Raw genomic sequence first — 13,051 nt, forward strand, 5'->3', positions numbered from 1 at the left:
TCAACCACAGCACCCCAACACCTGTCCCTCATGTCTCCTTCTTGTGCCAGACACTGTCCTGGCAACTATGAGATTAAGCATTTAATCTCAAAAAAAGGTTTCTTGTATTTCATATCTCCCTTGGGTCACTATACTGCAATATATTTCAATGGCATACTCAGAAAAATGCATTTCCTCTTACAAAAAATAAGAAAAAATACATGTTGACAGCTTTCAAATTTCTGCATATTTTTACTTCTTTAAAAATACAAATAAATATTAAAGTTTGAAAGTTACAAGAGAAAAAGATTAATGGACTTTGCCAAGTTCTATATCCCCACCAATAAAAAAAATAAAGATGTTACCTATTGGACTGGTTTTCCTGGACAAATGGGTAACAGGTGATCAGATAACTGGGGATTGGCGTTGGCTCGACTCCAGAAATGCTTCCACTATCGTTTGGGAGAGCCATAGGGAGCACAAAGGCATCCAGATTCTTCTTCTGGGGAATAAACGGCTCCACTTCAGCGGACAGTTTGACATTCTTCAAAGAGAAAACAGAATGCATGGGTTACAAATGAACAACCAATACACATTGGCACTTATAATGACCCTCCAAACAGTACTCACAGAACACACAGAAGGAACGGCAATGTCAACTTAAAGTAAGCGGATAACCAGGAAACCAAGGAAGGACTTAACCAAAGTCACAACATTCCAATGAAATCATTTCTTATGCAATGGAGCTGCTAAAATAATCAAAAACTATAAAGAAGTCATAACTCAGCTCTAAAAAACACAGTAGTAGTAAGAAATATAGCTTCTCAGACAAAATGGTATTTTTTGCTAATTTCGTAAGGGGGAAAAGTCCTATTCAACGTAAGTTCTGAAGAATAATTACATTTCTTTGAATAGTTGAAAAAGTAGTCTATTTCTGCCCATGGCAGGAAATTAAGTTTTGCATCATTAACTTACAATGAAGGGAAATGTCTAAAATGAGTCAAACACATAGGAGAAAAATCAAGTCTCACAGTTAAGTATGGAAGGAAAGAATGATAGGAACTTTTCCCAGGAGATACCCAGGCACTAATGTGACCCTACCACGGACTTCATGTCAGTCTCCCCCGTTCCTGTGCATCTTCTCTTATGATATAGTTCCAGAAAACTAAAAGCCATGGAAAACTACCCTCTGGGAAAACACCCCCATGGAAAAATATTAAGAAATGAGCTCTGTACCCATCAGGACAGGAACACACTTTTATCAAAGAGGCACCTGGGGAGCTTGGGGGTCCCTGGAAGTTCTTTATCTTTGAGGAACTTAAAAGCCATCCAACTTGTTATCAGGTTGTACGCTGATTTTAGTAATTTTCTGCACATTGTATTTAACAAATTTAAGTCTCTGAAACATAAAAATAGCTGTAGGACGTGGGCACAGTGGCTTATCCCTGTAATCCTAGGAGACTAAAGCAGGAGAACCGCCAAGAGCCTGAGACCAGCCTGGGCTAAACAGTGAGTAAGTCAGCCCGGACATAACAAGACCTGGTCTCCCTACAAGGGAGTGGGTAGCAACTGGGGGTCGAATCCAAGTGGTAGAGCACTTGCCTAGCATGCACAAAGCCCTGGGTTCCATTTCCAGCACCACATAAATAGGGCATGGTGGTGCAGGTTTGGAATCCCAGCACTCGAGAGGTAGAAATTCAGGAGGATCACAAGTTCAAAGTCATCCATCCTCTGCTACATAGAACTCAATGCCAACCTGGTCTAGAGACCCTGTCTCAAAAAAAGAATAAAAAAAAAAGCAATCTATGGTATAGTTTTCAAAATCAGAATGTTAACCATGTAAATTCATAATCTAAAAAACACTAAACACCTTCTTATTAAAACAAAGTTGGTGAAATGTAAGTCAATATTTTTTCTTTCTTTTTTTATTTTTATTTATTTATTTATTTTTTTGGTTTTTTGAGACAGCCTCGAACTCACAGAGATCCGCCTGGCTCTGCCTCCCAAGTGCTGGGAATAAAGGCGTGCGCCACCACTGCCCGGCCGTAAGTCAATATTTCAACCACTCAAACAATTACCTTAAAAACCAATAGTTCTAGATGGTGATGGTGGCACATGCCTTTAATCCCAGCACTTGGGAGGCAGAGGCAGGGGGATTTCTGTGATTTCGAGGCCAGCCTGGGCCACAGAGTAAGTTCCAGAACAGCCAGACTACACAGAGAAACCCTGTCTCGAAAAACCAAAAACCAAAACAAAACAAAAAACACAAAAACAAAAACAAAATAATCCTAACTAGGACATTTTCCTACTAAAATCATTAATGTGACGTTTAATAAAAGCTCCCACAAAAACACAGGTCTCTTTTCTTACAAAAGTAATAACAAATGCATGAAAAGTTAAAGATAAGGCGTAATGGACAGCTTTTCCTCAGAAAAGCCAAATGATCCCTCGACAGTCTGGGGTATACATGAGAAACACTTGTTAACAGTGCAGGAGACAGATCTGCACCATTAACAAGGTTCCTCTCCCCCTGCTCCACTGAACTGTGGAGTCCGCATTCACACTATCAGCCAAAGCTGAAAGAGTAAGAACACCTACTTGTGAACTATGGATGGTTTCCTGCAAGACAACTCTGGCAAAGCACCTTCAAGTGTTAGGGAGCTGGCAATTCGCACTCTGCCACTTGTTAGAACTGAAAACTGATACACAACATACCAATAAACGATTTATTTGGGTAAAGAAGCTGACTCCCAACAATTCAGATAATAAAAACTTGTTTTATATAGTTTATACACATGCACAAAAGCAGAGAAATCCTTTTAATTACACTAAAATGTAATTTTTAGGATTTCTTTTAAAAACCAGAGTCCTTCTGAACAAGGAAGAACTTTGAAGAGTTGTAAGATCTAGACTAATATTTATTAGGTTTCTATAAAGCAAGGAATACAAATACACTAAAGAGTCCACAATGAAAAAAAGGAGTCATAGTAATTAACTATGAACAGTTTTAAATAATACTTTTCTTGTTTCTTCCCGTGCCCCTCCCCCAATAAAACCTCATCAAAATCAAAACAACCTAATCAATTACTTTGGTAACAAATTCAAATTCTTGTTCAGATCAAAAGTTGCAACAAACTTCTACACACAGCCTAATTTGCATTTAAATAAACATGTTATAGCCCCAGGTAACTTGCTCAGAATGTATGGCTACTTAAGCTGATGTGTACACACACGCATACACACAGGCACACACACACACACACACACACACACACACACACACACACACACACACACACACATGAATGCATCCTCGAAGACGAAGACTTGTACTGGTTTCTACTCTAAGTGCAATTCTAGACACCAAAGTTCAACAATAAAATTCACCAACACTGAAATGATCCTTTGTTTTTAGCAAAGTGAGAGAGAGAGAGAGAGAGAGAGAGAGAGAAGCTACTGTGGTCAACAGCTGCATGGGTAGAAGATGTCACCAGAAGGAACAGACTGACAAGCTTTCTCTACAGTTTCAACATTACATGTTTCCCGAAGTTGTTCACTGTGACTTTGAAGCTTTCAATTATCTACCATATACCTAAACAAACAGCCCAAAAAGCAATGCTGAATGCAAATAATCCTTTAAAATTCAAATGTCAAAATATAAATTTTGTCAATTTTTAATATTAGTATAGAAATTGAAGAAAATATCTTTGAAAATATTGAAAAATTAGACTAGTTACTTTATATAATATTATTCCTCAGTTTGAATTTCCATGTTTTAGTCACTAATTTTTATTGCCATTTTTTAAAGGTTCTCATTATTTCCAGACTAGCCTTGAACTCCTGATCCTCCTGCCTCACCCTCTCATAGGTATACACCACACCTAGCTCATGATCTATATATTTATATAGACATATTTTAAAGGTTTCTTTCCTTTTTAATTATATGTATGACTATGTGGCTATGTGTGGGTAAGTGAAATAAGTGAGTATGTGCAGCTAGAGGGGTAGAGTCCATGGAGCTGGAGTCACAGGTAGTTGTGAGCCAACCTATATGGGTGCTGGGAATTGAACTTGAGTCCACTGACAAGTCCTATGCTCTCTTAACCACTGAGCCATCTCTCTAGCCCCTCATAGTCTATATTTTGAGAAACTAAATTTTATAGAAGGGAAATATTACCTTACTGTAAAGAAAATGTAAATATGGGCTAGAGAGATGGCTTAGCAGTTAAGAGCATTGACTATTCTTCTAGAAGACCCAGATTTGATTATCAGCACCTACCTGGGGTCTCTAACTCCAGCTCTAGGGGATCCAATGCCCTCTTCTCGTCCCCACAGTCACCAGGCATGCACATGTACACAGATATGCATGTAGCCAAAACACTTATATACATAAAATAAAATTAAAAAAAAAAAAAACAACAAACAGCCGCCGCCAGCGGCACACGCCTTTAATCCCAGCACTGGGGAGACAGAGTCAGGCAGATCTCTGTGAGTTCAAGGCCAGCCTGGGCTACAGAGTGAGTTCCAGGACAGGCTCCAAAGCTACACAGAGAAACCCTGTCTCAAAAAACCTAAATAAATAAATAAATATAAAGCAATAGTATAACCACTGTTGTTTACTGTCTGCTTCAAAAACCCAAATCAGTGGTAAAACTATCTTTCACAAGTTATCTCAGAATTTCCTAAATTAATGAAAAATCTGAGTAATTCTGTCTGTGAAAATACTTATGCATTTCACTCATTTTTTATTTTGAACATATTAAAGCAAATGTCAGTACTAAAATGACATTTATACAAATAACCTAGAAAACCAAACATGCTTTCAGAACATAAATATAAAGTCTCCTTAGTTCATTAGCCATGCACTGGCTCACAGAGCCTCGATGACAGCCTGCTGCCAGAGCTTGGAAAGCCACTGCATCGAGGTGAGCGGGAACCCAAGCACAGAGCACTCAAAAGCACATCGCAGCAGAGAATGCATCCTGAGCTCCTCCTCGGAGAAGCCTCCAGAATAATGCAAATAATCTCCCAGATTAAGCAACAGAAAAGTGACACCCACCTAAAATCAAAACTGAAGCAGAACATAATGAGACATTCTCCCACAGTGAAAGCTCAGAGTATGTACCACACACCCACAGGAAGGACGATGGAAGCCTCCACATTCTATGTGAAGGGGAAAATGCATCAGACATTAAGGTGCTTTTTACACCCCTGGTACAGATAAAACAGGTACCTCCGGGGGACATGAATGAACCAGATACCTGCTGCTGAACTGTCGAAAAGTAAACCACTTGCAAGACAAACTGTAACTGTCAGAGTTCAAGATTTCAGAGCATACTGAGGAAAAGGCCAGGGGATTTACATAGAGTAACCACTTACCTCCTGACCCACACACTTTTCCATTGGACTATTAACGCCTGTTAAAACCTGATGGTGTTTTCTTAAACAACAACAAAAAGTCACCCTTTTACATGTAATATTAATATTCATATATCTAATTTATTAATTTCTGCTTTTACATTTATTTTCTTTCTTGCTTCATTTAAAGTTTCTCCTCCAAATTCTTGCCTTGGACAGATAATTTTATCTTCCTTTTAAACGTTGACACACAGAATATTCATGACTACACATCTATCTCAGAGCAGCACTTCAGTCATGCCTCGTAGGTTTTACATATGACATGTAGTTATATTTTCCTAATAGCCTACTTATTATTCTACTTTTTGTCCTTGACCTTTGATATTTAGTTAATATTTTTCTAATGACTTGTCATTCTGTTTTAAATATAAAGGCTTAAAAATGTCCAAATGTTTTCTCTAAGTGAGCACATTCCCTAAGAGTATTATTTAGCCGGGCAGTGGTGGCACAGGCCTTTATTCCCAGCACTCAGGAGGCAGGGGTAGGAAAAGCTCTGTGAGTTCAAGGCCAGCCTAGTCTACAGATTTCCAGGACAGCCAAAGGTACACAGAGAAACCCTGTCTTAAAACAACAACAAAAAGAAAAACACAAACAAACAAAAGTATGTGAGTGTGTGTGTGTGTGTGTGTGTGTGTGTGTGTGTGTGTGTGTTAAGGTCCCATAAAAAAAGTCAGTTGTGTGACTGGAGAAAAAAGGTTTTACAGTAACACTTAAAATACAGTTGCCCCTCACTGTCCAAGGCAGGTTACCAGCCCTTCACTACAGATCTGACAGTCCATGGGTGCTCAGCTCTGGGAGGGAGTATGGTATTTACACACAGGCTAGTCACACCCCACAGCGTACTGTGTACCTATCTCTCTACTACTTACAACAACTAACAAACCCGAGGGCTGGGTAAGGGTCTATCTCTTAGACTGTGTTGTTTAGGGCACAACAAAGACAGCCTGCACATGTTCAGCACAGACTCAACTTTTTCTCCCTGAGTATTCCTGATCCAGTTGGTTCTCTCAGAAGTTGGAACCTGCAGGTAGGGAAAACTATGCATTTAGTTTGGAGTCCTGGTTTTTGCTAACTGTTAAAACAATATACAATATACAATATACAATATACAATAGTATATTTTTATTATATGTCCACATGTGTATGTGATGTGTATGTGGGGTGTGAAAAGGACAGCTTTTAGAAAATGGTTCCTTCCTTTCTCTGTGGGTTCCAGGTCATCAGACTTGGTGGCAAGTACTTTTACCAACTGAGCCTCTCCAGCCCAGTTTTACATTCTTATTTGTGACAAAACTGCATGAAGCCATAAGCATTCATTGCATTTGTTTTTCTAGGAATGAAAGAGGCAAATACTCAGCGATTTTTATAGCTCCTTTTAGAAGACTGTACTTAATGTACTAAATAAAGTTAAGATGATTTTAGAGAACTGTGACAATATAAAACAGCCTGCAACGCCGGGCGGTGGTGGCGCACGCCTTTAATCCCAGCACTCGGGAGGCAGAGGCAGGCGGATCTCTGTGAGTTCGAGGCCAGCCTGGACTACCAAGGGAGTCCCAGGAAAGGCGCAAAGCTACACAGAGAAACCCTGTCTCGAAAAACCAAAAAATAAAAAAAATAAAACAGCCTGCAAACCTCAAGTGTCCTGTCACTTCTACATTATTATTTATTTAAAAACTCCAAAACATTCCTAGATTTCCTAAAAATATAGACACTGAATCTTTACAAACAAATTAATTCCATGATTTATTCCTCATATCCCTTTACACAAGATCTATTATTATTATTATTATTATTATTATTATTATTATTATTATTAAGAAAAAGGAGGCCTGAAGACAGCTTGATCCATGAAATGCTTGTTTGAGAGAATGAAGACTTGAGTTTAGGTCCCCAGACCCAAGGAAAAAGTTAGTGCAGAGGTAGGGGCCTGTGGTCCCAGTGCTGAGAGCAGACAGAGGAACCCTGGGGCTTGCTGGCCAGCCAGTCTAGCTGCATCAGTGAGCCCTGGGTTCAGTGAGTCACGCCACAAAAGTAAGGTGAAGAGCAATGAGGAAAATATCTGCCCAACCCTGACCTCTGACCTCTACATGCACAGTATGCATTTTATTTCCCCAACCCCCCAACACACACACACACACACACACACACACACACACACACAAATGCATCATACCAAGTAATAACTGTCCTTGTAACAGCTAACTCTGGCTGTTAAAAATTGAGCTACTTGTTATTGACTTAATAGTAAGAGAGAATACTCCTGAGAGGCTCTTCCGGTTGTAAGATGATTTCAGTTGTTATTACAATTAGGACTATCCATCTAGCACTACATTACCAATGACTTACTTCTCGGAATAAGCAAGGCTTATCTTCTCATAAAATGAGCTTGTGTAAATGGCAACTTTAAAAGCCTGGAGCACGAATGCCTTCAGACACAAATGTTTGGATTAAGTTACCCTTGCGCAGTCCTTCAGGGATTTATTAATTATGTTAACCTGAAATGCAGCAAGCCTAGTACTGAGTACAATTAAAAAAATAAAAACAAACTAACTTACATAAACTGTTAAGCACTACATCAGTTAATGCTGTAGGCATTTTCAGAAATTCTGAATATAAGCCAGCAATGGTTTAAAAGGAAAAACCAAAACATTTGGAGGGTGCTGGGAATTTGACACAAATTCTTCTTGATGGTTTTACCTATCTAAATGCTGTTCAGTAGTTCTCCTACTACAGGCTGGGCTGAGGCAAGAGGTACAGGAGGGGAGGGAAAAAACAAACAAACAAACAAAACACCTTCGATAGGAAATAATTTTGCATGGCTTTTTTCTAGCTCTTAGATTTCCAAAGGGTTTGTAGATGGTGGAGTTTGTGGGGTGACAGAGGAGGGATGCTCTCTAGACAACACTTGCTCTGAGGATAATGACATGTAGAGAGCTATGCTAAACGCTACCATCTGAATGGGTAATTACATTTCCTCTAAGATGAAAGGAGCTGTGAGTATACACATGCATTACCGGTTCCTGAGTGCCCACGGAGGCTCGGAATGTCCCACCCTTTCATTAGAGATGCACATGCAGGAAATTTCCTTTTCTTTTGTCAAACTTTGAAATCTCCGATTTTTTTCCGGAATTACTTTTAAAAACGTTTTACTTCAATTTAAGACGAGCTGTATACAAAATACTCTGGGCCACAGGGAAGTGTGTATTTATCAAGAAGCCCCCATCAATTTTCCTCTGATACTCTGTGCTCCTTAATAAAAGCAGACTTCTATTCTCTTGAGACTTTTCCTTCCTTCTTAAAGTCTGTGTGGCAAGGCCCTGTGGAAAGTGCTGAGGCAGGAAGATCGACCCTAAGGGATCTGGGACAGAATAGACAACATGACAAGTCTCAACAACAGAAACGACAAAGTGCACAAAACTAGAAAGCCGTGTTTTGGCTTGAAAAGAGTGTAATTCAAAATCAAAACTGTCATTAACTACATATAAACACATACAGGAACTTGGGAGATGGCGTCTCGTTTATTCGAGTTGACTAACTATTAGCAAAAATAAGAGGCAAGTCACTGGTGTTTCTTCTCCCTTCAACTATGTGACTACCTGACCAAGGCTTTGGAAGAGGAGAATTGACAGTCAAGAAAACTCAGAATCAAGTTAAGACGTTTCCAGAGAAGCTGGGGGGAGGAGGAAGCATGACACTATTCTTGTAAGTTATTTTTCACACTGTCACTAGCCCTTCCTCCCAGCACTTACCAGCAAGAATTTGATGCAATCAAAAACTAAAGAGACCACTAACGGAACTACTGTGCGAACACGAAAAAGGGCTCAAAATGAACTCTTGCTCCACTTAAAAGGGATAATGATTTGCAAAGTAACTAGCTAGGAAAACAGCGGGGGAAAGCCACGGTGGTCGCTTCATAAAACGAATACATTCCAGACCGTTGCAAGAGCAACGCTTGTCGCCGCGGAGCACAGACCGGCCCCGGTCCACTTCCCCGGGCCTCCCAGCCCAGGCGGCCTGGCCCTCCCGGAGGCCGGGAGCAACCGGGGCACTCGCGTACCTGCTCGGCCGGCGCTCGGTCCATGGCGCCGGCGTCGGGCGCCGGCTCTAGTCGGTGTGCGCGGCGCCGCGGGCCGCTTTCTCCATGGCCCCCCGCTCGGTCCCGCCGGGTCCCGTCCCCTCCGCACCGCCGGCCGGACGCCGACTCGGCTACGCCACTGGCCCGGGAGGCGGCTCCAGCTCGCGGCGGTGGAGACGGTGGCCGCCCCGGGGAGGGATCATCTGGGACGGAAGCCGAGCGGGGCCGAAAGGGCGGAGGCGCAGTAGGAAATGGAGGTGCGCAGGGGCGGGGACGGCCGAGGAGCAACCCGAGCGAGCGGGGGCGGCTGGAGGACGGCCAAGGCCAGGGGCACAACCCGGTTGGGAGCTTCGAGGTACACTCCTCCCCAGGACTGTTTAACTGGGAGAGTTCGGCCGCCCTTGAACCCGGGACGCCTCTGTTCGGTTTTTGCTGGGAGCTCGGAGTCTCTTCAGGAGCCAAAACTGACTCGGGATATTGGGAGAGCTTGTAGCTCCTCGCTAGTCATGTGACCCTGCCAGGACTCCAAAAGAATGAAAACAACACTCTTGCCCTCAGAAAAGTGCACAAATCAGTTGCATACACGGAGTAGCCGTGGGAAAGAAGCCCTGTTAAAATCTCCACAAATAATGATTAATTAATATATTGTTCAGGTTCAGACTCACATCTAGTCTCAATCACAGGTTGATCTTGCCCATCTCAAACCCTGTATGTACCCAGAATCTACATAACTACGCAAGAAGTGATTATCTTCTCCGCTGCCTTCCCCCTATGCTTATGGATTGTTCCTTTTAATCTTCCTGTCATCTTAAAGACAGAGTCAGCCTTGAAACTGGACGCTACTGTTAAGATTCTCTCTGGGGAGTTGGGCACAGCCTCTAACACAAGCTCTCCAGAAGAGTTCTGGCTTGATAAAGTGAATCAGCTGAATTATATATACTTCAGTGAAGGAAGAGAGTAGACTTGGCTGCTGTTTAGGTCACTAGTGAAGGGATCAATGTCTGGGAAAGGGAAAGAGAAGTTTAAGAAATGTGCTTTGTCATCATGCTTCAGGAGAGGTTAGTCAAGCTTACAAATTGCCTTTTTGGTTAGTCTGGGTTATTAGTCTGATTTTACCTGAAACCTCCAAGCAGAGGCTAGTCTATGAAGGTCCCAACTGTGCTAGTGTGGATGCTGTATTTTCGCCAACTTAAAAGAGCTGTATTATGTCAACAAGACATATATGAAGGCTAGTACGCACACAGCACAATGGAGAAACATGTACGCTTGTACATGGAGACTTTCATGCGTTTGGCTTTACTCTGCCATGCACACACTTTTATTTAAATTGCACACATATTTGTGTTAGAAATGTGCAAGCCATGTAATGTTAGATCCTTTATTACACACCCCTGTTCGGGATTCAGTGAGTGCAGAAGGAATTTAAGGATGTTCCACAAAAGGAAGCTATTTATACAGGGTAGTTACATAAGCTAGCAGATGTTCATCCTGCTTTCCAACAGAAAGATGAAAAGAACCGTGTCCCTTCTGGTGGTCTTCAGCGGTGAGACACCCCCATCTGAGTTAGAAGTCATAAATGTATTATAGTTTTTGAGGTTTTCCCCTTCTGTAGGATCTGTAAGAGGAAATTTAAATACAGAATCTCTAAATATCTTTCCACATTATGTGATTTCTGTAACTGATTTCTCTGGTTGAGCATTTTCTAAATCCAACATTTATATAAATTATAAGAATTACAGAAACAATAAGTGTCACAGTGTCATATTAATTTAATGGAATCCCAAAATGGATGGCTATGACTATTAAGCAGATCCAGGACAGGCACCAAAACTACATAGAGAAACCCTGTCTCAAAAAACCAAAACAAAAAAAAAAAATCAACTCTATGATGAAAACAAAGAAATTTAAAGAACTATTTTACAGGTGATATAAATGAAGTATTTTATTTAGCAACAAACGTTAATATAGTCAATGTGCCAAGTACAATGCTAATTACTGGAGATACAGTAGTTAATGAGCCATGGTGAGGGCAAAGGCCATATTTGTCTAATGGGCAAGACACACACAGAGCAAGTAATTCCCAAGGAAATGTATCTTGACAAAGAAATCCAGGAGGAATGGGGATTGGAACCAGAGAAGGTGGATCTGAAAGAACAAATTCTAAGAAGATCCGGCAAGCACTGTGATGGAGAAGAGGCTGTTCTTCTAGCATTGGAAGGAAGAGTGCAAGCTGAAGGGCTGCCTGGCCTAGAGAGTGAGTCAAAGCCGAGCCTGAAACCTGCAATCTATCTCAACATCAAGAATAAAGGGGGGGCGGTGCTAGGGATATAGTCAGTGGTATACAGCATGGCGAGCATGCACAAGGACCTGGGTTCAACTCCTAGCAGGGCACCAACACACATACACATACACACACACAACACACACATACACACACACACACACACATACACACATAAAACACATACCACACACATACAACACACAAAACACACATACACATACACACACATACACACACAACACACACATACAAAACACACATACCACACACACACAAAACACACACACACACACAAAACACATACCACACACACAAAACACACATACACAAAACACACATACCACACACACACAACACACACATACACACACACAAAACACACCACACACACACAAAACACACATACCACACACACATACACACACACATACACACACACACTAAACACACACATACACACACACAAAACACACATACCACACACACAACACACAAAACACACATACCACACACACACACACAACACACATACACACACACACACACACACACACACACACACACACACGCCCTCTGAGGCGTTTGGAGGGTGCAGGATACAAAAACCACTGGAAGAAACTGCACTCCTATGGGAGGAGAGACAGTCCACTATGACAGAAAGTAAGGAAGAGAAGATATATTATGGCTAGAGTTACATTCACCATAAGTTTGGTAAGCATTGAAGGGATACGGCTTACTAACTAGCTTTAGTCTCCTCCTTGAAACAGGATGCCACGCAGAAAACATATTTAACATTTGTGCATGCCTAGGAGTGCATGCCAACACAAAACAAACTCAGTGAGGTATTTTTGAGCTTTTTGTTTCATTATGTCTTGGCATCTTTTGTCTTATTTGTCTTTTGCTTATTTGTTTTGATTTTTCTTTTTGTGGGTTTTTTGTTTCTTTGTTTTGCTCTCTGTGTGTGTGTGTGTGTGTGTGTGTGTGTGTGTGTGTGTGTGTGTGTTTTCTTTGAAAGAGAGAGAACATAAAGTTGGATGTGTAGGAAAGTGGGAAGGATCTGGGAGGAGTTGGGGGAGGGAAAAACATGATCAAAATATATTGTATGAAAAGATTTTTAATTGCCATCACCACCATCACCACCACCACCCACTACCACCACCTCCACCACCACCATCACCACCACCACCACCCACACACATACACATTTGGAAGATTTTGAAAAAGTTTGTTAAACTTGTATTTGTCATAAAGCTGAAGGACTAAATATTGGAATTAGTACTTCAAAGACCTAAAAA

General features: G+C 41.2%; 1 protein-coding gene across 1 annotated transcript in view; it reads right to left on the reverse strand.

Annotated features, from left to right (window-relative positions):
- Nucleotides 1–9,640, reverse strand: part of Secisbp2l (SECIS binding protein 2 like) — a 53,578-nt gene extending 43,938 nt beyond the window's left edge. Inside the window, exons 1-2 of the mRNA XM_006994072.4 lie at nt 9,455–9,640; nt 345–523 (exon numbers count right to left, since the gene is read on the reverse strand). Of these exons, the coding sequence (XP_006994134.2) occupies nt 345–523; nt 9,455–9,478 (203 nt within the window). The 5' untranslated portion in view covers nt 9,479–9,640. The remainder of the gene's footprint in view (nt 1–344; nt 524–9,454) is intronic.
- Nucleotides 9,641–13,051: the final 3,411 nt, after the last annotated feature.

Source organism: Peromyscus maniculatus, chromosome 4, assembly GCF_049852395.1.
Source record: "Peromyscus maniculatus bairdii isolate BWxNUB_F1_BW_parent chromosome 4, HU_Pman_BW_mat_3.1, whole genome shotgun sequence".
Lineage (NCBI taxonomy): Eukaryota > Metazoa > Chordata > Mammalia > Rodentia > Cricetidae > Peromyscus > Peromyscus maniculatus.